This window comes from Xenopus tropicalis, chromosome 10 (genome assembly GCF_000004195.4).
Source record: "Xenopus tropicalis strain Nigerian chromosome 10, UCB_Xtro_10.0, whole genome shotgun sequence".
Taxonomy (NCBI): domain Eukaryota; kingdom Metazoa; phylum Chordata; class Amphibia; order Anura; family Pipidae; genus Xenopus; species Xenopus tropicalis.
In genome coordinates this window covers 51,230,481-51,253,384 of record NC_030686.2, presented here as the reverse complement: position 1 = coordinate 51,253,384, position 22,904 = coordinate 51,230,481, and the positions used below count along the sequence as shown (strand labels likewise).

At 52.7% G+C, this 22,904-nt stretch overlaps 1 protein-coding gene and 1 long non-coding RNA gene across 2 annotated transcripts in view; one reads left to right on the top strand and one right to left on the bottom strand.

The window, feature by feature from the left end:
* Window positions 1-1,979: 1,979 nt before the first annotated feature.
* On the top strand, window positions 1,980-2,684 carry LOC108645564. The gene is made up of 2 exons (XR_001923873.2): window positions 1,980-2,041; window positions 2,080-2,684. It is a non-coding gene; the product is annotated as an uncharacterized LOC108645564 (long non-coding RNA).
* A 315-nt stretch (window positions 2,685-2,999) lies between these two features.
* Window positions 3,000-22,904, bottom strand: part of pitpnc1 (phosphatidylinositol transfer protein, cytoplasmic 1) — a gene marked incomplete in the record, with an annotated part of 57,911 nt that continues 38,006 nt past the window's right edge. The window contains 6 exon segments of the mRNA NM_001045734.1: window positions 3,000-4,345; window positions 4,374-4,920; window positions 4,923-4,928; window positions 12,658-12,819; window positions 14,727-14,822; window positions 18,540-18,611. Coding sequence (NP_001039199.1) covers window positions 4,612-4,920; window positions 4,923-4,928; window positions 12,658-12,819; window positions 14,727-14,822; window positions 18,540-18,611 — 645 coding nt within the window.

The window sequence follows — 22,904 nt, the reverse complement described above, 5'->3', positions numbered from 1 at the left end:
CAGTGGGAAGGGCACAGCGAGTGTTGGCCCCCGGGCGGTACAGTGGGAAGGGCACAGTGAGTGTTGGCCCCCGGGCGGTAACAGTGTGGGCAAGGGCACAGGCGAGTGTGGCCCCCGACATAACAGTGGGAAGGCCACAGCGAGTGTTGGCCCCCGGGCACGTACAGTGGAAAAGGGCACAAGCGAGTGTTGCCCCGGGCGGTAAACCATGTGGGAAGGGCCAGCGAGTGTGTGGCCCCGGGCGTACATGTGGGAAGGCACAGTGCGAGTGTTGCCCCGGCCAGTACAGTGGAAGGGCAGCAGTGGTTTGGGGCCCCCGCCCCCCCCCCCGGCGGTACAGTGGGAAGGGCACAGTGGTGTTGCCCCCGGGCGGTACACGGTGGAATTGGAGCGGCAAGTGGTGTTTGGCCCCCGGCAAGGTACAGTGGAAGGCGCACAGTGAGTTTGGCCCCCGGGCGGTACAGCGGAAGGGACGAGTGAGTTGGTTGGCCCCCACGAGGCGCGGTAATGAACCAGGAAGAAGGGGCAGAAAAGAACAGTGAGTGTGGCCCCCCGGGCATACAGTTGGCGAGTAGGGCAACAGTGGAGTGTGCCCCCGGGCACAGGTACAAGTGGGAAGGGCAGCACAGTGAGTGTTGGCCCCTGGGACCCGCTCACAAAGCAACATAATTTAAGGGGAAACGTGGTGACCACGCCCAAGCAGCCAATGAAGAATGGGGGTCTGGTACCGGGGGGCGGGGGGCGGGGGGCATTATCCCACAGGCTGCATTCCTGGCCCCTGGGCAGGGGTCCCACTAGGGGAAGGGAAGACGGGACTGAAGGTTATATACCTTTTAACGGAAGATCTGAGTAGACAGTACAGAGGCGCCAGATCACTAGCTAGGAGCAGAACCAGAGATTCCCTTCTAATGCCCTTCCCACAACCCCACGGCAGGGTAACAGAGGGAAGGTTTGCCCCCAAAACCATATAAGACACAGATTGGTTTTCTGCTATTTTGTGTGGTAATTTTGTGCACAGTCAGCTATACGCAGAAGGCTATGTACGATAGCAATAGAGATTCCCAGAACGTGCAAATCCATAGTGGCCCGAGGAAGCAAGTACGCACAATCTACGACTCATGCCCCCCCGCGTCCCACCTCAACTCAGCACCGCCCCCATCCAGCCCCTCGATCCCCCCACCCCCGGGAAGCCGATGCAGCGACGAACCTCGATCTGCTAGCATACCATTAGCGCGTCAGCCGCCGATCGAGCACACTGCCGCTCACGGATTAACCTCAAGAAACTCGGGAGAGCTCGCCGTATAACCGACACGATACGCGATATACCGATATTGGCGAACCACCAGGCGCACACCTCGCCGATCAGCAACTCTAGCGCAACGAAGCTAAACCCAGGGCTGGACACCACTGTATGCGCGTACAACGGAGCGCGGGTGGACACAAGCCCTTTCCTCCTAGAGAAAGAAATGGCGAAACTGTAGACGGGCGCCTGCGGGCTACCAGAGCAGAAAGCACCGCGCCGAAAAATGGCTGAAGGAAATACGCCAGGGCCATTGGGGGCACAGAAAATGACCCAAGCAGTATCAGTCCCCTCCCTGACGGATGCAATATGTACTGCAGGTGCGTTGCCCCATGTCCCCTCCAAGCTCATGTGAAGCCCTCACCCACTTCAGGGTAATATAAGGGAAGATTTAATTGCCCCCATTTGCTCTGCTCCTGACATGCCACCATCCTACTGGGAGCCCCGATCTCCTGGCAAGCCAGTTCGCCTGACATTCGCCCCCACCTCTGGGGCCAGGCATCCTAACATTCCACCCCATACGCCTCTGGGCCAGTTCCTGACATTGCCACCATCACTCTGGGGCCATGTTCCACTGGACATGCCCCCATCACCTACTGGGCCCCCCCCAGGTTCCTGACACTTGCCCCACCCTCCTGGGGCCAGGTTCCCCTGACATTGCCACCCAACCGAGGTTCAGCATTGCACGCCATCCCTCTGGGGCCAGGTTCCCTGACATTGCCCCCATCCCTCTGGGGCCAGGTTCCCTGACATTGCCCCCATCCCTATCACTGGGCCAGGTTCCCTGATATTGCCCCCATTAGCCTGCGGCCAGGCTCCCCAATACCCCCCCATTCCTCTGGGGCCCAGATACTGCTCATGAGAGTGGAAGACTCACAGGCCGCAGACCCCCATTATCTCTTCCCCCATAATCTCTAAGCCAATCCAACCCCCTAATAAATAATACTGTGCTCCCAAATGGGCCGAACGTGGCCCTCCAGCCTGCTCAAGGGCCCCACCATGTCAATGTCCGGCTCCAGTTGAAAGAAATACGTGGGGGGGGGGGGGAGTTGGGGAGCCCCGCTGTGTAATTATAAGAAGATCATGTAGAACCCCCTAGACACCCCCATGTCTCCCACCCTCCTCCCGTTTAGCAGTAGGGTCCCCCCCCCCAACAATAACAGCGCTATAAGGTCCAACCCCCCAAATGAATAACAGTTCTGTTACCCCCCACCCCATGGGGGGCATGGAAGTCCCAGCTCATGCTATGGAAGAGGCTCTGTATATATATACACCCTGATATGTGGATGCCCCGCCCCTGTACCCCCTCATGTTGTGCCCCCCTCATGCTGCAGCCCAGCGACATGCACCCAAACATCAGCCTAAAGCAGGACCCCCCCTCCCCATAACTGGGGAACAGCAAAGGATCCATTCCCTTACTCTCTGCTGGGGGTCTCGTTCAACCCTTTCACTGCCAAACGGGAGCAAATCCTCTTTCTTGGGACAAACAGTCTAGTGCTTTGGCCCCACCCCCCAGACAGATTCCTACCGCTGTGACACCCCAATACCCAGAGACATCTGGATGTGCCCCCAAACAGATCCATGATGGGGGCCGGGCTGCCCTCTGGGGGCCACTTGGTTTTGCTACTCACATTTACCTTACTATAAACACCGGGGTGGGGGGGCCTGTAACTCACATGGGGGATTCCCTATTGGATTATTTGTGGGAAACAGAGGGGATGAGGCCACAGCAAATCATACCTAGTGGCGCTGTTACATTGCTGTCTATGGAAAAGCTTTGCCAGTACAACAGGCAGGTAACAGTACTACAAGCGATAAAGCAATGTCCCCCCAGAAAGGCCAGAGCCCCCAGCTGGGAGTGTCCTATGGCTCTTCCCAGGGGGTAAAACACAAACAGTATAACTGTAGCCCCCCAAAAAAAGCACTCACATTGGGCAGTTTAGTGGGTGGGGCAATAACTGTGCATATAAATTAGTATGAAAAGCCCTTTAGCCAATCAAACTAACCCTAGCCTTTCCTGTCTCCACCCATATGGGAATCCCCCAGCCGTAACTCTCTGACTGGGGGGAATAGGGAGATAGTGATTGGCCAGCACTTGTAGGAACGCAGCAGCCACCAATCACTGTGGCCGAGGTTCTCTGGGTCTCAATATATAGGGATTTCTACTTGGAGTCTAATTCATTGCCTGTGGGGAAGGGTAGCAGGGCCCCCCCCCGGGAGCAGCGGCAAAGGGACCCAGAAGAGACCACGTCCAGCTATTTGTCAGGAGGTCCAGGCAAAGGGACTTTGATCAGTCAAGGCCAGAAGGGGTTAAATCCACTGTGGTGCCAAGTGCTGCGCCCGCCTGGCAGAAAAGGGGTTACACATACCCCCCGGCCCCCAAGGAAAAGGGGTTACACGTACCCCCTGGCCCCCAAGGAAAAGGGGTTACACGTACCCCCCCGGCCCCCAAGGAAAAGGGTTACACGTACCCCCCCGGCCCCCAGGGAAAAGGGGTTACACGTACCCCCCCGGCCCCCAAGGAATAGGGGTTAAACGTACCCCCCGGCCCCCAACGGAAAAGGGTTACACGTACCCCCCCCGGCCCCCATAGGAAAAGGGTTACACGTACCCCCCCGGCCCCCAGGGAAAAGGGGTTACACGTACCCCCCAGGCCCCAGGGAAAAGGGGTTACACACCCCCCGGCCCCCAGGGAAAAGGGGTTACACGTACCCCCCGGCCCCCAGGGAAACAGGGTTACACGTACCCCCGGCCCCCAGGGAAAAGGGGTTACACGTACCCCCGGCCCCCCGGAAAAGGGGTACACGTACCCCCCGGCCCCCAGGAAAAGGGGTTTACACGTACCCCACACGGCCCCCAGGGAAAAGGGGTTACACGTACCCCCCGGCCCCCAGGGAAAAGGGGTTACACGTACCCCCCAGGACCCAGGGAAAGGGTTACACGTACCCAACCAGGACCCAGGGAAAAGGGGTTCACGTACCCCCAGGCAGGACCCAGGGAAAAGGGGTTACACGTACCCCCCGGCCCCCAGGGAAAAGGGGTTACCCCCCGGCCCTCAGGGAAAAGGGGTTACACGTACCCCCCAAGGAAAAGGGGTTACACGTACCCCCAGGCCCCAGGGAAAAGGGGTTACACGTACCCCCCAAGGAAAAGGGGTTACACGTACCCCCAGGCCCCAGGGAAAAGGGGTTACACGTAACCCCAGGGAAAAGGGGTTACATATACCCCCAGGCCCCAGGGAAAAGGGGTTACACGTACCCCCCGGCCCCCAGGGAAAAGGGGTTACCCCCCGGCCCCCAAGACATGGCTGGTTATTCAGGCTTAGCAAGCGATGGCTTATTCCCGGCTCCCGGCTGAACGTTCAGGCAAATCTGCGAGGGGTCCGGCAGAGTCAACGTTTCGGGCGCAGACTTTTTCCGGGGACGGTCCTTGGGGACAGAGAGGAATTCGGGCGCGTCGGTGGTCAGGGGGGTGGAGGGAGCGCTGGAATGGCCCCCGTGCGAATGGGACGGCAGGGTGATGTCACTAATCGATATGGCTGGAGGGAAAACGCCAATTTTCCGATTTGTGGCTTCCTGAGTGGTTCTCTCGTACTCTCGGACCTCATCCATCGTCATGTCTGCCAATCAAACGGGAGAGAAGGGGAAGTCAGGTGACATCAGAGAATGTGCCCCAAAATCTCTCCTCCTGTTTGTATAAGCCACACCCCCATATCACCCACATTTGCTGTACTAGGGGTACACTTTCTGCTCACCCAGCAATCCCACATTAGATGGCACTGTCACCCATTGCACGAGCCCCACTAGAAACCTCTCTTCACGGACACAGATACATTCCCCCACAGAGCTCTGATTCTCTGTACTTCCTGCTCCTGGGCTGCTCTCTTTCCCATGGTCAGGCAGGAACCCCCCCTGGGTAAGTGAATCCAATCTCCCCCCAGTACTTACCCAGGTACAGAGCTCTGATTCTCTGTACTTCCTGCTCCTGGGCTGCTCTCTTTCCCATGGTCAGGCAGGAACCTCCCCCTGGGTAAGTGAATCCAATCTCCCCCCAGTACTTACCCAGGTACAGAGCTCTGATTCTCTGTACTTCCTGCTCCTTGGGCTGCTCTCTTTCCCATGGTGCAGCAGGGGAGGGAGAGGTGAAAAAAAGTGCAAAGGGCATGACGGGTGCGCACACCCAAGCAACCGATGCCCAAGGTGGATGCGAAATAATAATTTAGGGAGGGCGGACGGGTCGAGGGGGGCTCAGGATAGGGCCCTGAAGGGTCCGGGAGGCGGGGGTCGACGATGGCGCCCCGAGGAGCACTCCACGTTCTTCCATGCGCAACGGAACGAGTAACAAGGCCAGGCAACCACGCGAGGGGTACACAAAGCAAGAGATTTATCCCTCTACGAGATCGATATCGTCACTACTACGCACTACTGACGATGGCGCAGCGAAGCTGCCAGCGCGTAAGGCGCGAGCGAAGTCGATCTCCAGATTACTCATAGACAAGGATCAAGAGTATATTTTGACTACTGATAGAACGTGAGACTCGCTCATTCACCCCTGCCGGAGTAGCGCGTAGGCTGTCGAGTCGATTCTTAGAGATAGACTGGTGATCGTCACTCACCATGAGTCCTGGGTAGCGAGAGAGCGCGAGTGCCTCAATATTTCCTGTCTATATCTCGCCGCCGTCGGTATGCTGGTCATCACGCGCGCGAACGTGTGGCAGTATAGGCACATGTATCAGGTAGTTGGCAGGACTACACCATATATAGTCGAGCGACCATGATAGTATAACGAGCGCTGTCACCTCGCTGCCGTATATCGACAGTTATTGCAGTTGCTCATCGGACAGCAAACGCAGTGATTCGTGTCAAGGCACACCTCTAAGCGCATCACAGGTATATACTGGCGTAGGACTTGGGCGTGAGCAGCAGGTAGCGATCGACGCACGTCATAGTACTAGTGCCGTGGAGCACAGTGAAGCCATCGGCTCTATCGTACATACGCGCGATGAACGATCTGAGCGTCATTAGGTAGGTCATGCAGGAGTCATCAGTATTGGTACCATGGTAGACTTACTTGCAAGTTACGATGGTACGAGTAGTCGCTTGTGTCGAGCCGGTGACGTCGAGAATCACGCTCTTCGGGCCGCACTGGGTCTTAGATACAACGCCCCTGGGTAAGTGAATCCAATCTCCCCCCAGTACTTACCCAGGTACAGAGCTCTGATTCTCTGTACTTCCTGCTCCTGGGCTGCTCTCTTTCCCATGGTAAGGCAGGAACCTCCCCCTGGGTAAGTGAATCCAATCTCCCCCCAGTACTTACCCAGGTACAGAGCTCTGATTCTCTGTACTTCCTGCTCCTGGGCTGCTCTCTTTCCCATGGTCAGGCAGGAACTCCCCCCAGTACTTACCCAGGTACAGAGCTCTGATTCTCTGTGCTTCCTGCTCCTGGGCTGCTCTCTTTCCCATGGTCAGGCAGTGAGGTTCTTGGACCAAACCTTGCCCTCTGCCTGAACATGGGAAAGAGAGCAGCCCAGGAGCAGAAATACAAAGAAGAGAAGGAATGTTCTGGGCACACAATAAGCTGTACCCCCATACTGTACTGTCTAAGGGAAACACTATGGCACCCCCTACCCATATGTATAAATACAAATATACAGAGAGGGAATGTTCTGGGCACACAATAAGCTGTACCCCCATATTGTACTGTCTAAGGGAAACACTATGGCACCCCCTACCCATATGTATAAATACAAATATACAGAGAAGGAATGTTCTGGGCACACAATAAGCTGTACCCCCATACTGTACTGTCTAAGGGAAACACTATGGCACCTCCTACCCATATGTATAAATACAAATATACAGAGAAGGAATGTTCTGGGCACACAATAAGCTGTACCCCCATACTGTACTGTCTAAGGGAAACACTATGGCACCCCCTACCCATATGTATAAATACAAATATACAGAGAAGGAATGTTCTGGGCACACAATAAGCTGTACCTCCCATACTGTACTGTCTAAGGAAACACTATGCACCCCCTACCCATATGTATAAATACAAATATACAGAGAGGGAATGTTCTGGGCACACAATAAGCTGTACAAACCCATACTGTACTGTCTAAGGGAAACACTATGGCACCCCCTACCCATATGTATAAATACAAATATACAGAGAAGGAATGTTCTGGGCACACAATAAGCTGTACCCCCATACTGTACTGTCTAAGGGAAACACTATGGCACCCCCTACCCATATGTATAAATACAAATATACAGAGAAGGAATGTTCTGGGCACACAATAAGCTGTACCCCCATACTGTACTGTCTAAGGGAAAGGCACCCCCTACCCATATGTATAAATTACAGGCTAACTAAAATAACGGAATGATAAAGTTTTTCTGGTGACAGTAGAAATATATAAATACTGATAGTGCCACACTATTATAACACAATGTATGAGATGCCCTGATGCCCAGGTTTTCCCTGGCAGCTCCCGCATAGAAATATTGCAGTTGGGAATATCAAGCAGTTTGTGCCAGTTTGAGGTAAAGCCCGCCCCTGCCCCACAGTGACTCCGCCTACTGAATGACCAGATGATGTGTATATTAATGCAGGGACATGTTTATGTGTATGGGGGGGGGGGGTATTTCTGCCCTACAGGATGCCGGGGGTATATCTGCCCTACAGGATGCCCGGGGGGTATATCTGCCCTACAGGATGCCCCGGGGGTATATGTGCCCTACAGGATGCCCGGGGGTATATCTGCCCTACAGGATGCCCGGCGGGGTATATCTGCCCTACAGGATGCCCGGGGGGGTATTTCTGCCCTACAGGATGCCCCGGGGGGTATATCTGCCCTACAGGATGCCCGGGGGGGTATATCTGCCCTACAGGATGCCCCGGGGGTATATCTGCCCTACAGGATGCCCGGGGGGTATATCTGCCCTACAGGATGCCCGGGGGGTAATATGTGCCCTACAGGATGCCCGGGGGGGGTATATCTGCCCTACAGGATGCCCGGGGGGGTATATGTGCCCTACAGGATGCCCGGGGGGTATTTCTGCCCTACAGGATGCCCGGGGGGGGCGTCATATATCTGCCCTACAGGATGCCCGGAGGGGTATATCTGCCCTACAGGATGCCGGGGGTATATCTGCCCTACAGGATGCCCGGGGGGTATATCTGCCTACAGGATGCCCGGGGGTATATCTGCCCTACAGGATGCCCGGGGGGGTATATCTGCCCTACAGGATGCCCCGGGGGGGTATATTGCCCTACAGGATGCCCGGGGGGTATTTCTGCCCTACAGGATGCCCGGGGGGGGTATATCTGCCCTACAGGATGCCGGGGTATTTCTGCCCTACAGGATGCCCGGGGGGGTATATCTGCCCTACAGGAGCCCCGGGGTATATGTGCCCTACAGGATGCCCGGGGGGGTATTTCTGCCCTACAGGATGCCCGGGGGGTATATCTGCCCTACAGGAGCCCAGGGGGGTATATCTGCCCTACAGGATGCCCGGGGGGGGGGCAGAGCTGTCTGTAGAGAGGAGAGAGGAGACCTACGCATTCTGTGCCATCACTGCCTATCTCATCCCTTGCAGATGAATGTTGGTTGCAAACTTTAATGTTGGTTTTGTGCTGCATGTTTGTCTCGTATTCGCGGACATCGGCCAATGTCATATCTGAAAAAATTCAACATTTTGCATTTCAAGTGACGCAGAGACTTCAAAAAGAGTGAAATAAAGAGCAGGAAGTCGATGCTCCGAGAGGCGGGAAAAGGATAAAAAAAGGTCGGAAAAAAAGCATGGCGACCACGAGCTCCAATGAGATTGGCTCATCGAGTGGGTCGGCCATGGGAGCCGCGTTACAGAGGTGGGGGGCAGGCAAGAAGCTGTTTGGGGGGGCTGGTGGGTTACAGGAGGGAAGGTCTCCAGGAAGCAAGCACAGAGCCACAGCTCAGGGGGGGGGCCACAGAGAGGCAGGGTGGGTCTTCTAGATATGTCACTTACCTCTTGGCGCTCACCTACAAACAACATGGACTGTATCGTGGGGTTAGTCATCTCTATGTTACTGGTACACTTGCCCCACAGTGCAGCTGTCTCTTCCAGCTCTGAATGTGCCCTAAATACCCCCATTCATCACCCTCGTTCTCTCTACTCCTGGGGGAACCCCCCTGTACTCAGACTGAGACCAATGCAAAGTCAACTGAAGGGACAGCTGTGGAGATCCTGGAAAATGGAGTCAAGAACCAGGAGTCAGTAGGAGAACCGGGAGTCAGTAGGAGAACCGGGAGTCAGTAGGAGAACCGGGAGTCAGTAGGAGAACCGGGAGTCAGTAGGAGAACCGGGAGTCAGTAGGAGAACCGGGAGTCAGTAGGAGAACCGGGAGTCAGTAGGAGAACCGGGAGTCAGTAGGAGAACCGGGAGTCAGTAGGAGAACGCCGGGAGTCAGTAGGAGAACCGGGAGTCAGTAGGAGAGTCAGTAGGAGAACCGGGAGTCAGTAGGAGAACCGGGAGTCAGTAGGAGAGTCAGTAGGAGAACCGGGAGTCAGTAGGAGAACCGGGAGTCAGTAGGAGAACCGGGAGTCAGTAGGAGAACCGGGAGTCCACCAAGAATATCAATGTTTTCCTTGTGGTGGGACCCAGGGATAGAGTATAATAGCTGTAGGGTGTCGGTGGGACCCAGGGGCCGTAGGGTGTCGGTGGGACCCAGGGGCCGTAGGGTGTCGGTGGGACCCAGGGGCCGTAGGGTGTCGGTGGGACCCAGGGGCCGTAGGGTGTCGGTGGGACCCAGGGGCCGTAGGGTGTCGGTGGGACCCAGGGGCCGTAGGGTGTCGGTGGGACCCAGGGCCGATAGGTGTGTCGTCGGGACGTCCGGGTCCGATCGGTGTTCGGTGGAACCGCAGGGGCCGTAGGCACGGTGGGACCGCAGGGCCGTAGGGTGTCCGTGGGGACCCCCAGGGGCCCGTAGGGTGTCGGTGGACCCAGGGGCAGAGGGTGCGGTGGACCCAGGGCCGTGGTTCGGTGGAACACTAGGGGCTGTAGGTTGGAGGGGCAGTCACATGGGTACAAACATTGTGCCATGAGTATCGTTGAGACTAGAGAGGCACAGCTGTGTAAGCTGAGAGAGGTAAGCCAGTATATGATGGCCGCATGAGCCCGGCCTATTTAGGTGCCTATATTGAGTATAGAAACGAGTAAAGTGGGTGCAAAGACGAAAGTTCCTGGGGCAGATTTGGGGTTACTGTAAGCAACAGTTATAGTGGCGATATGATATCAAGATAGATAGCTATATATATGAGAGAGCACGCGCGGAGAGCACACACTCGAGTCGCTTCTGGAGTAGTTAATTGCAGATGTATGCATGCTGTCGAGATGCAGAGCGTGAGCGAGAGAGAGGACGAGAGAGCTACGTCACGAGGCACCCAACGCAGCTTAAGCAGATAGCATCTATCTGCGTGCTTTTTGTCTCATATTAGTTCACATCTGCCTATATTCAGTACAGAGGTAGCGAGAGAGCACACCAGAGAGAGTAGTCAGCTTTGTCAGTTACCTAGCTGCATGAGGAGAGAAGGCATGAGAGATGCTCGTAATAGAGAGCAGAGTGCACACACACGATGAGAGGTGCCACATATCGAGACGGGTAGTGATACCGTGTGCAAGATTGTGACCACTGAACCACTCGGGCTGGCACGCTATAGAGTTGGGACAGACGATCCCTCACACGAGACGGGAGAGCGTATAAGAGGCTACAAAGCATGAGCGCACTTTAGTGGTCCAAGTGCTGGCTGGTATGGGCCGCATAATCATGTGACTGTTCTCGTATTTGTCTGGCAAAAGCGAACGAGGGTCCAGGGAGTTGCTATGTGTGGCCAGGAGTTGCAGGATGTCGCCTTGAGGGTCAGGAGTCGCACAGCGAAGGTCGTGGAAGAGAGGAGTAGTCACGATGAGTATATGGATATATGTAGCCTCATCACACACACGTAGAGCGATGAGTCAACACAGTGCACCAGACGAAGCAACTGCCGCTGAGTCACTGGAGTGTTAGCGACTCACAGTCGTATATATGATATGAGATCATGAGGCGCTGTGTTCAAGAGAGAGAGTTATATAAGCATTATACCGAGATAGATAGAGCACACGTAGGAGCCGGAGTGACGCAGGCCCAGAGTGGGAAAGAACCAACAGAGAGCGAGAGGATGCACACACACACACACCAGCTAGAGATATTTAAGTAAGACGATACAGAGTGACACCACGATGCCCCAGATTCATTAATTAGTCGGATGGGTGTCGTACATCGACATAAAATACACGATAAATGGATGCCGTCAGACTACTGCGGAATAGTACTACAGTTAGAGAGCGATATGGGGTTCGTATATGTTACTGAGTACAGACTTGAGAGCGAGGATCCAGGGTAAGACTTGTAGACGTGCTATACATGGACAGTATAGGCACGAGAGGTGCTGTGACGAGATACATAGGTTAAGTTGAATGCTCGTACTGCAACGAGTATATATGGATCATCTCCGAGTCAGCATGTGCATGAGGATCGTTTGCTCTATCGAGCGCGAGAGAGCCGCGAAGAGAGAGTAGTAGAGCAGATGAATCCGCGCTACCGCTGGAGTAATGATCACATCTAGAGGAATGCACGCCAGAAGCACGATTCCTTCCATATCACTATGGTATAACCGGTGGCCCGCTTTTCCCCATGATGTATGGATATATGCCCGTGGCTCGCCTGTTCCTATGCGATGGTATAGTACAAGTAAAGCCCGAGGTGAGTAACGCGCGCTGAGGGATAAACAGTTGCGATGCCGACAAGCCGCACGTGGTCTAGATAGAGAAGACGAGCGATGCTAACTATGGTATATCCCGTGGCCTCCCTTTCCCGGTATCTATGGTAATATTTGCATGATCCCGTGCCCACTTTCCACCGGTATCTATGGTTATCATCCGTCGGCCCCTATTCCCGGTATATCTACTGGCTATAATTCCCGTGGCTCCTTCCCGTATCTTTGGTATATCCCCGTGGGCCTCCTTTCCCGGTATCCTATTATATACTGCTCCCGCTGCACTCGCCCTTTCGGTCCACTCTTGGCTAACATCCGTGCCACTCCTTTCCCGGTATCTATCGGTATAGTTTCCGGGGGCCTCACAATCCTTTCCCGGATATACTATGGTATACCCGTGCCTTGCCCCTTTCCCCGTATCTATGTATATCCCGTGGACTTCCTTTCCCGTATCTATGGTAATAATACGTGGCCCTCCCTTTCCCTGGTAAGTCTAGTGGTATAATCCGTGGCCCCCCCCCCGTTTCCATGATACTGAGACAGATGGGACACAGTGAGCCCCCACCTTGTGCACAAACTGCTCCACTCGGCTCTGCAGCCCCCACACCTCGAACTTAACCGCCACCAGTTTGTAGGAGCACATGATTGGCTCCTGGGCCTCTCTCCAACCCTCCTTCAGCTGCCCCCGGCCCGTCTTCTCCGACACAAAGTTCTTGGGGTCCTGAAAGGCAAAGAAAGTCCAGTGGGCAAAATGTACCGAACAAATGCCCCAAGCCCGTCACATTGTTCTGCCTGAGATCGGATCCTCACCCATGCCGGGAGGCTGCGCCGCGCTCCAACTACCCTGCCAGCAAATAACCCTCTCCACTTGCTCCCCCCCACCTCTGGGTCTCCTCACTGTCCCCCACACCGCCCCATACCCACACACTGCCCCATACCCACACACCGCCCCATACCCACACACCGCCCCATACCCACACACCGCCCCATACCCACACACCGCCCCATACCCACACACCGCCCCATACCCACACACCGCCCCATACCCGCACACGCCCCATACCCACACACCGCCCCATACCCACACACCGCCCCTACCCCGCAACACCGCCCCATACCCACACACCGCCCCATACCCACACACCGCCCATACCCACACACCGCCCCATACCCACACACCGCCCCATACCCACACACCGCCCCAACCCACACCGCCCCATACCCACACACCGCCCCATACCCACACACCGCCCCATACCCACACACCGCCCCATACCCTTTGCCATAGGCTGTGCCATACCCTTTGCCATACGCTGTGCCATACCCTTTACCATACGCTGTGCCATACCCATACCCTTTGCCATACGCTGTGCCATACCCTTTGCCATACGCTGTGCCATACCCATACCCTTTGCCATACGCTGTGCCATACCCTTTGCCATACGCTGTGCCATACCCATACCCTTTGCCATACGCTGTGCCATACCCTTTGCCATACGCTGTGCCATACCCATACCCTTTGCCATACGCTGTGCCATACCCATACCCTTTGCCATAGGCTGTGCCATACCCATACCCTTTGCCATACGCTGTGCCATACCCTTTGCCATAGGCTGTGCCATACGCTGTGCCATACCCTTTGCCATAGGCTGTGCCATACGCTGTGCCATACCCTTTGCCATATGCTGTGCCATACCCTTTGCCATACGCTGTGCCATACCCATACCCTTTGCCATACGCTGTGCCATACCCATACCCTTTGCCATAGGCTGTGCCATACGCTTTGCCATACCCTTTGCCATAGGCTGTGCCATACCCTTTGCCATATGCTGTGCCATACCCTTTGCCATAGGCTGTGCCAATACCCTTTGCCATACGCTGTGCCATACCCATACCCTTTGCCATACGCTGTGCCATACCCATACCCTTTGCCATACGCTGTGCCATACCCTTTGCCATAGGCTGTGCCATACCCATACCCTTTGCCATACGCTGTGCCATACCATACCCTTTGCCATACGCTGTACCATACCCTTTGCCATACGCTGTGCCATACCCTTTGCCATAGGCTGTGCCATACCCATACCCTTTGCCATACGCTGTGCCATACCCATACCCTTTGCCATAGGCTGTGCCATACCCATACCCTTTGCCATACGCTGTGCCATACCCATACCCTTTGCCATAGGCTGTGCCATACCCATACCCTTTGCCATACGCTGTACCATACCCTTTGCCATAGGCTGTGCCATACCCTTTGCCATATGCTGTGCCATACCCTTTGCCATACGCTGTGCCATACCCTTTGCCATACGCTGTGCCATACCCTTTGCCATACGCTGTGCCATACCCTTTGCCATACGCTGTGCCATACCCTTTGCCATAGGCTGTGCCATACGCTGTGCCATACCCTTTGCCATACCCTTTGCCATACGCTGTGCCATACCCTTTGCCATACGCTGTGCCATACCCTTTGCCATACGCTGTGCCATACCCAGCACAAACAATAAATGAGAACCTAGTAACTTGGTTTGAGAAAGTCCAACATCCATCAAGTTATCACTTCTGCACTTCAGATGAGACCCGGTATGACGGCACCCAGTATAACCAGGCCGGGCACCCACTCACCTCTGACTCCTTGTAATAGCGCTCAGGGATCTCATCGCATGCGATGTCTACGAAGCAGATTTCCCTCTCGGCGTCCTTGGCTTCACTCTCAAAAATCTGCACAGAAAGAACCAATCAGTTATCTGCCTTTTTGCCCCAAATTATTCTGACTCCATATCATTGCAAGTACAACCCTTTCACTCTGCTGATAGTGAGATCTCCTTTCCTCCCCTCTCTTGGTAGGGAATCTGCCCTTACAGTAAGGAGCCCCTTCCTATGCTGATGGTGAGATCCCCTTTCCTCCCCACCCCCAATGTATCACTCATTCCCCCTCTCTTGGTAGGGAACCCCATAACCTGACTGCCCTTACAGTAAGGAACCCCTTCCTATGCTGATGGTGAGATCCCCTTTCCTCCCCACCCCCAATGTATCACTCATTCCCCCTCTCTGGGTAGGGAATCCCATAACCTGACTGCCCTTACAGTAAGGAACCCCTTCCTATGCTGATGGTAAGATCTCAGCAGGGATTAACAGTGCAGCACTTGGGGTTTCATCCCCACATTAGATTTCCAGCACCTCACAATTATGATCATACGGAAACTCTATCTAGCGGTTGAGAAGGGGAGGGGCTTTATCTAGCGGCTGAGGAGGGGAGGGGCTAACAGAAATGGTCTCCCCCCTGCCAGCAATCGATTCCCTTGTGCTCAGATTTTCAGGCTGATGAGGCTTCTCCGCGCAGCATGGAGGAACTGATGGAACTGCTATTGATCTCATGTGACCTTATTGATTTCATTATGGTTTCGCTGATGTTATGCGATTTGGCATTTTCACCCATATTTCTGCTTAAAGGTTTTATTGATTCTTCCTGAAGATATTTTGTTAACCCCTTATCAACCAATCTGTCAGCAATTTATTATTTCTTACTTCTTCTACTTAATATGAAAATAATTCCTACTGTGTAGGTTTTAATTCACTTTATTTTCTCTTACACGGATATAAGGCCATAATATGTGCCCAGAACATTCCCTCTCTGTATATTTGTATTTATACATATGGGTAGGAGGTGCCATAGTGTTTCCCTTAGACAGTACAGTATGGGGGTACAGCTTATTGTGTGCCCAGAACATTCCCTCTCTGTATATTTGTATTTATACATATGGGTAGGGGGTGCCATAGTGTTTCCCTTAGACAGTACAGTATGGGGGTACAGCTTATTGTGTGCCCAGAACATTCCTTCTCTGTATATTTGTATTTATACATATGGGTAGGAGGTGCCATAGTGTTTCCCTTAGACAGTACAGTATGGGGGTACAGCTTATTGTGTGCCCAGAACATTCCTTCTCTGTATATTTGTATTTATACATATGGGTAGGAGGTGCCATAGTGTTTCCCTTAGACAGTACAGTATGGGGGTACAGCTTATTGTGTGCCCAGAACATTCCCTCTCTGTATATTTGTATTTATACATATGGGTAGGGGGTGCCATAGTGTTTCCCTTAGACAGTACAGTATGCGGGTACAGCTTATTGTGTGCCCAGAACATTCCTTCTCTGTATATTTGTATTATACATATGGGTAGGGGGTGCCATAGTGTTTCCCTTAGACAGTACAGTATGGGGGTACAGCTTATTGTGTGCCCAGAACATTCCTTCTCTGTATATTTGTATTTATACATATGGGTAGGGGGTGCCATAGTGTTTCCCTTAGACAGTACAGTATGGGGGTACAGCTTATTGTGTGCCCAGAACATTCCTTCTCTGTATATTTGTATTTATACATATGGGTAGGGGGTGCCATAGTGTTTCCCTTAGACAGTACAGTATGGGGGTACAGCTTATTGTGTGCCCAGAACATTCCCTTCTCTGTATATTTGTATTTATACATATGGGTAGGGGGTGCCATAGTGTTTCCCTTAGACAGTACAGTATGGGGGTACAGCTTATTGTGTGCCCAGAACATTCCCTCTCTGTATATTTGTATTTATACATATGGGTAGGGGGTGCCATAGTGTTTCCCTTAGAGAGTACAGTATGGGGGTACAGCTTATTGTGTGCCCAGAACATTCCTTCTCTGTATATTTGTATTTATACATATGGGTAGGAGGTGCCATAGTGTTTCCCTTAGACAGTACAGTATGGGGGTACAGCTTATTGTGTGCCCAGAACATTCCTTCTCTGTATATTTGTATTTATACATATGGGTAGGAGGTGCCATAGTGTTTCCCTTAGACAGTACAGTATGGGGGTACAGCTTATTGTGTGCCCAGAGCATTCCCTTCTCTGTATATTTGTATTTATACATATGGGTAGAGGTGCCATAGTGTTTCCCTTAGACAGTACAGTATGGGGGTACAGCTTATTGTGTGCCCAGAACATTCCCTCTCTGTATATTTGTATTTATACATATGGGTAGGGGGTGCCATAGTGTTTCCCTTAGACAGTACAGTATGGGGGTACAGCTTATTGTGTGCCCAGAACATTCCCTCTCTGTATATTTGTATTTATACATATGGGTAGGGGGTGCCATAGTGTTTCCCTTAGACAGTACAGTATGGGGGTACAGCTTATTGTGTGCCCAGAACATTCCCTCTCTGTATATTTGTATTTATACATATGGGTAGGAGGTGCCATAGTGTTTCCCTTAGACAGTACAGTATGGGGGTACAGCTTATTGTGTGCCCAGAACATTCCCTCTCTGTATATTTGTATTTATACATATGGGTAGGAGGTGCCATAGTGTTTCCCTTAGACAGTACAGTATGGGGGTACAGCTTATTGTGTGCCCAGAACATTCCCTCTCTGTATATTGTATTTATACATATGGGTAGGAGGTGCCATAGTGTTTCCCTTAGACAGTACAGTATGGGGGTACAGCTTATTGTGTGCCCAGAACATTCCTTCTCTGTATATTTGTATTTATACATATGGGTAGGGGGTGCCATAGTGTTTCCCTTAGACAGTACAGTATGGGGGTACAGCTTATTGTGTGCCCAGAACATTCCTTATCTGTATATTTGTATTTATACATATGGGTAGGGGGTGCCATAGTGTTTCCCTTAGACAGTACAGTATGGGGGTACAGCTTATTGTGTGCCCAGAACATTCCCTCTCTGTATATTTGTATTTATACATATGGGTAGGAGGTGCCATAGTGTTTCCCTTAGACAGTACAGTATGGGGGTACAGCTTATTGTGTGCCCAGAACAGAGATACAAATATATAGGGAAGGAATGCTCTGGGCAGAAAGTGCAATCTGAGTAGAAATAAAAGGAAGGGGGTGGGGCAGGTGAATAAGGAATTGGGCGCATTTGCTGCATTATTCCTGCAGTCTGTGCCATGCATTACCTTTACCCTCCAGTAGGTGGCAAGGAAGAGCGTCAAATCTCGCAAAGCAAATTCAATGATAGATATAAAATGTGATTGCCAGGAGCAGATTTGGGCCCCAAACAGTAGCAGTGGGGCCCCTTGGCTGTGTATCTTTCATACAGGGACACACATACATATCTGGGTCTCATAAATAGCTTTGAGGCAGATATTATTTTCCATTAACAGAACAGTACGAGGCTCAATAATATTCAGTGCAAAGAACATCATTATGCACATTTATGTATGTGTGGGAGCTACCATACTGCCCCTGCTGAGGTCTATCTATTAACCATCCGCACTCAGAACTGCAGCACCCTCTAGAGGTCTCAGCCTGCTTTGCAGTTGGGTCCCATTGGCTGCGATGGGAGATTACATGACTGACAGGGGGTTTGGATGTGGGAGGAGCAAGTTGAGTAATGGTGCAAGAGTCTGCTGGCGAGGGGGCGGAGGCACTAACGGGCATACTCACATTGTCATTGCTTCCCTTGTTATCTTCATACTTGGTCTCTATATGGATGGAGAATTTCGGCAAAAAAGAGCACTGAAAGGAAAGAGACACAGTTACTTGTTGTGCGGCACTACTCCTGCCCTCACACTTACCCCCGGCTTTGTATCCTAGGTAGGGGCAATTGTTCCAGGACTAGACTGCAAGCTCCTAGTGCTCAGTTTCTCCCCCTTACCCCCGGCTTTGTATCCTAGGTAGGGGCAATTGTTCCAGGACTAGACTGCAAGCTCCTAGTGCTCAGTTTCTCCCCCTTACCCCCCGGCTTTGTATCCTAGGTAGGGGCAATTGTTCCAGGACTAGACTGCAAGCTCCTAGTGCTCAGTTTCTCCCCCTTACCCCCAGCTTTGTATCCTAGGTAGGGGCAATTGTTCCAGGACTAGACTGCAAGCTCCTAGTGCTCAGTTTCTCCCCCTTACCCCCCGGCTTTGTAATCCTAGGTAGGGGCAATTGTTCCAGGACTAGACTGCAAGCTCCTAGTGCTCAGTTTCTCCCCCTTACCCCCAGCTTTGTATCCTAGGTAGGGGCAATTGTTCCAGGACTAGACTGCAAGCTCCTAGTGCTCAGTTTCTCCCCCTTACCCCCCAGCTTTGTATCCTAGGTAGGGGCAATTGTTCCAGGACTAGACTGCAAGCTCCTAGTGCTCAGTTTCTCCCCCTTACCCCCCAGCTTTGTATCCTAGGTAGGGGCAATTGTTCCAGGACTAGACTGCAAGCTCCTAGTGCTCAGTTTCTCCCCTTACCCCCCAGCTTTGTATCCTAGGTAGGGGCAATTGTTCCAGGACTAGACTGCAAGCTCCTAGTGCTCAGTTTCTCCCCCTTACCCCCAGCTTTGTATCCTAGGTAGGGGCAATTGTTCCAGGACTAGACTGCAAGCTCCTAGTGCTCAGTTTCTCCCCCTTACCCCCAGCTTTGTATCCTAGGTAGGGGCAATTGTTCCAGGACTAGACTGCAAGCTCCTAGTGCTCAGTTTCTCCCCCTTACCCCCAGCTTTGTATCCTAGGTAGGGGCAATTGTTCCAGGACTAGACTGCAAGCTCCTAGTGCTCAGTTTCTCCCCCTTACCCCCAGCTTTGTATCCTAGGTAGGGGCAATTGTTCCAGGACTAGACTGCAAGCTCCTAGTGCTCAGTTTCTCCCCCTTACCCCCGGCTTTGTATCCTAGGTAGGGGCAATTGTTCCAGGACTAGACTGCAAGCTCCTAGTGCTCAGTTTCTCCCCCTTACCCCCCAGCTTTGTATCCTAGGTAGGTGGCAATTGTTCCAGGACTAGACTGCAAGCTCCTAGTGCTCAGTTTCTCCCCCCTTACCCCCCAGCTTTGTATCCTAGGTAGGGGCAATTGTTCCAGGACTAGACTGCAAGCTCCTAGTGCTCAGTTTCTCCCCTTACCCCCAGCTTTGTATCCTAGGTAGGGGCAATTGTTCCAGGACTAGACTGCAAGCTCCTAGTGCTCAGTTTCTCCCCCTTACCCCTGGCTTTGTATCCTAGGTAGGGGCAATGTTCCAGGACTAGACTGCAAGCTCCTAGTGCCGTTTCTCCCCTTACCCCCAGCTTTGTATCCTAGGTAGGGGCAATTGTTCCAGGACTAGACTGCAAGCTCCTAGTGCTCAGTTTCTCCCCCTTACCCTGGCTTTGTATCCTAGGTAGGGGCAATTGTTCCAGGACTAGACTGCAAGCTCCCTAGTGCTCAGTTTCTCCCCTTACCCCCGGCTTTGTATCCTAGGTAGGGGCAATTGTTCCAGGACTAGACTGCAAGCTCCTAGTGCTCAGTTTCTCCCCCCCTTACCCCCCAGCTTTGTATCCTAGGTAGGGGCAATTGTTCCAGGACTAGACTGCAAGCTCCTAGTGCTCAGTTTCTCCCCCTTACCCCCCAGCTTTGTATCCTAGGTAGGGGCAATTGTTCCAGGACTAGACTGCAAGCTCCTAGTGCTCAGTTTCTCCCCCTTACCCCTGGCTTTGTATCCTAGGTAGGGGCAATTGTTCCAGGACTAGACTGCAAGCTCCTAGTGCTCAGTTTCTCCCCCTTACCCCTGGCTTTGTATCCTAGGTAGGGGCAATTGTTTCAGGACTAGACTGCAAGCTCCTAGTGCTCAGTTTCTCCCCCTTACCCCCTGGCTTTGTAGCCCCCCCCCATGTGAGCGCCTGTCACTGTGGTGCCCCCCCATGTGAGCGCCAGTCACCGTGGTGCCCCCCCAAGTGAGCGCCTGTTCCCACTATTTCCTGAGCCATCACAGAGGCACAAGTATTAACCTGTCATTTGTAGCCAATCATCTTGCCCCCCCCGCCAGTGTAATTATACCCCAGCGTAATGACTTTCCCTAAATATCCCACCGTCTGTCTGATACGGAGATGTGACAGGGCCCCGTGGCCCCCACTCCGGAGACTCGGCTCAGTCTGATCTCTCACCAAATGTTTCAACCACAGGCACTAAAGGCACCCAGAGACGGGCAGGGGGTGCCCCCCATTCCTAGAGTCTGGGCCCCTCAGCAGATGGTACAACAGAGCCCCATAGGGAAGGGGAAATCTGCCCAGTCTGCCAATCACTCTGCCCCAGCTGCTTGGTATTATCGAGCACTATGGCAGCTTCACACAGAGCTAATGCCAGGGCAGCAAACTCTTATAGAGAAATGGCTTTTATTCAGCTGGCAGCAACATATGGCAGTTTGTCTAAAAAGAAAGGGCAACTAATGCCAACAGGACACAACAAAAACAAAGGATTTACAGACCTCGGGTCCATAGAGTCCCATAGGCTCAGTTCCCAGACCTGTCACTCAGAGCCCCCCAAAACTGAGCGGGCCAGGGGTCTATGGGCTACTGATTGGCCCCCTGAGCTGGTCAGTCTGCAGCCCCTCATTTTGCTACAGGCACAAACACTCCTTTCTTGGGATGGAGCCCACAGGCAGCTGCACTGGCACAGGTGGATCCTGTAACAAGGAGCTGACAATCTATGCAACAGAATATCCATGAGTCAGAATCGGGGGCACCAAGGGAGACAATAATAATCCATTCCCTTCAGAATCAATGAACCCCGAGTGTCTGGGGGGGTCCTGGCACCTTGTAAAATCCACCCAGCGAGTAAAATACATCTGTAACCATGGAGATCTAGCCAGTTTGTGGGGCCCTATTACACACGGAGCCCGGGGCCCCCAGGAATCCTTCTCCTGCCTCACAACATGGGTTTGGGAACGGCTCAGCTCCGGGTTCCAGCAGGAACAGACGGGCCATGAAACAATGTATTTTTAGGGTCTCAGAAGACATCATCCCACCACATACGGAAAAGTAGTTTTTGCTGTTGCCAGGCAACCGTATCTCAGAATGTTCCGGCGGATTTCTCCTTGTTCCTGGCAAATTCACTTGGAATTTCAGAGAGTCAGGATTTCCCAATATCCCTATGGGTCAGAACGGGGCAACTCACTGGGCAGATCTCGGGGGTAAATACTCACCTGCCCCGTATCTGCAGAGGGCCTCTCCCTGTTTAACTCCTTCACCGCCAGTCCGTGCCGTCACCGAGCCAAAGCTCTAGGCCTAATTTAAAGGGGCAGTTTACCTTTACGTTAACTTTTAGAATTTTATAGAATGGCCAATTGCAACTTTTCAATTAGTCTTCATTATTTGTTTTTCATAGTGTTTGAAATATCTGCCTTCTTCTAACTCTTTGCAGTTTTCACATGGGGGTCACTGACCCCGGCAGCCAAACCGTATTGCTCAATAAGGCTCCCGGTTTATTGTTATAGTTACCTTTACTTACTTATCTTTCTATTCAGTCCCTCTCCTACTCATATATCAGTTTTTATTCAAACCATTCCCTGGTTGCTAAGGTAATTTGGATCCTAGCAACCCAATAGATGCTGAAACTCCAAGCTGCAGAGCTGCTGAACAAAAACTGAAATAATTTATAAAAAATAAAGACCAATTGCAAATTATCTCAGAATATTACTCTCTACATCAAACTAAAGTTAATGCAAAGGTGAACAACTCCTTTAATGGGTGCGACTGGTAGTGAAGGGGTTACTCAGGAACAGAGCTCTGCCAATAGGCCTGCATCCAAAAGCCCAGGCAACATAGCAAGCAGTGTCATTTCTCTCTGTGCCAGTCAATAGCCTTCCTTCCGCCGCACCTCTGCGGGCACCACTCGCTGCCAACTCCCAGCGGGATGAGCGGAGAGTACTGATTGCCAGCTCCGTAGCTGATTGGCGAGCGCAGCAAGAAGTGCCCGGTGCAGAGGGAATATACAGAGATCCGCAGTGTGCCCGTGCCCGATCCCGAGTGCCCAGCAGAACCGCATCTGTACCCACAATCTCACTTGGTGACTAAGTGGTACCGACTCTTCTTCAT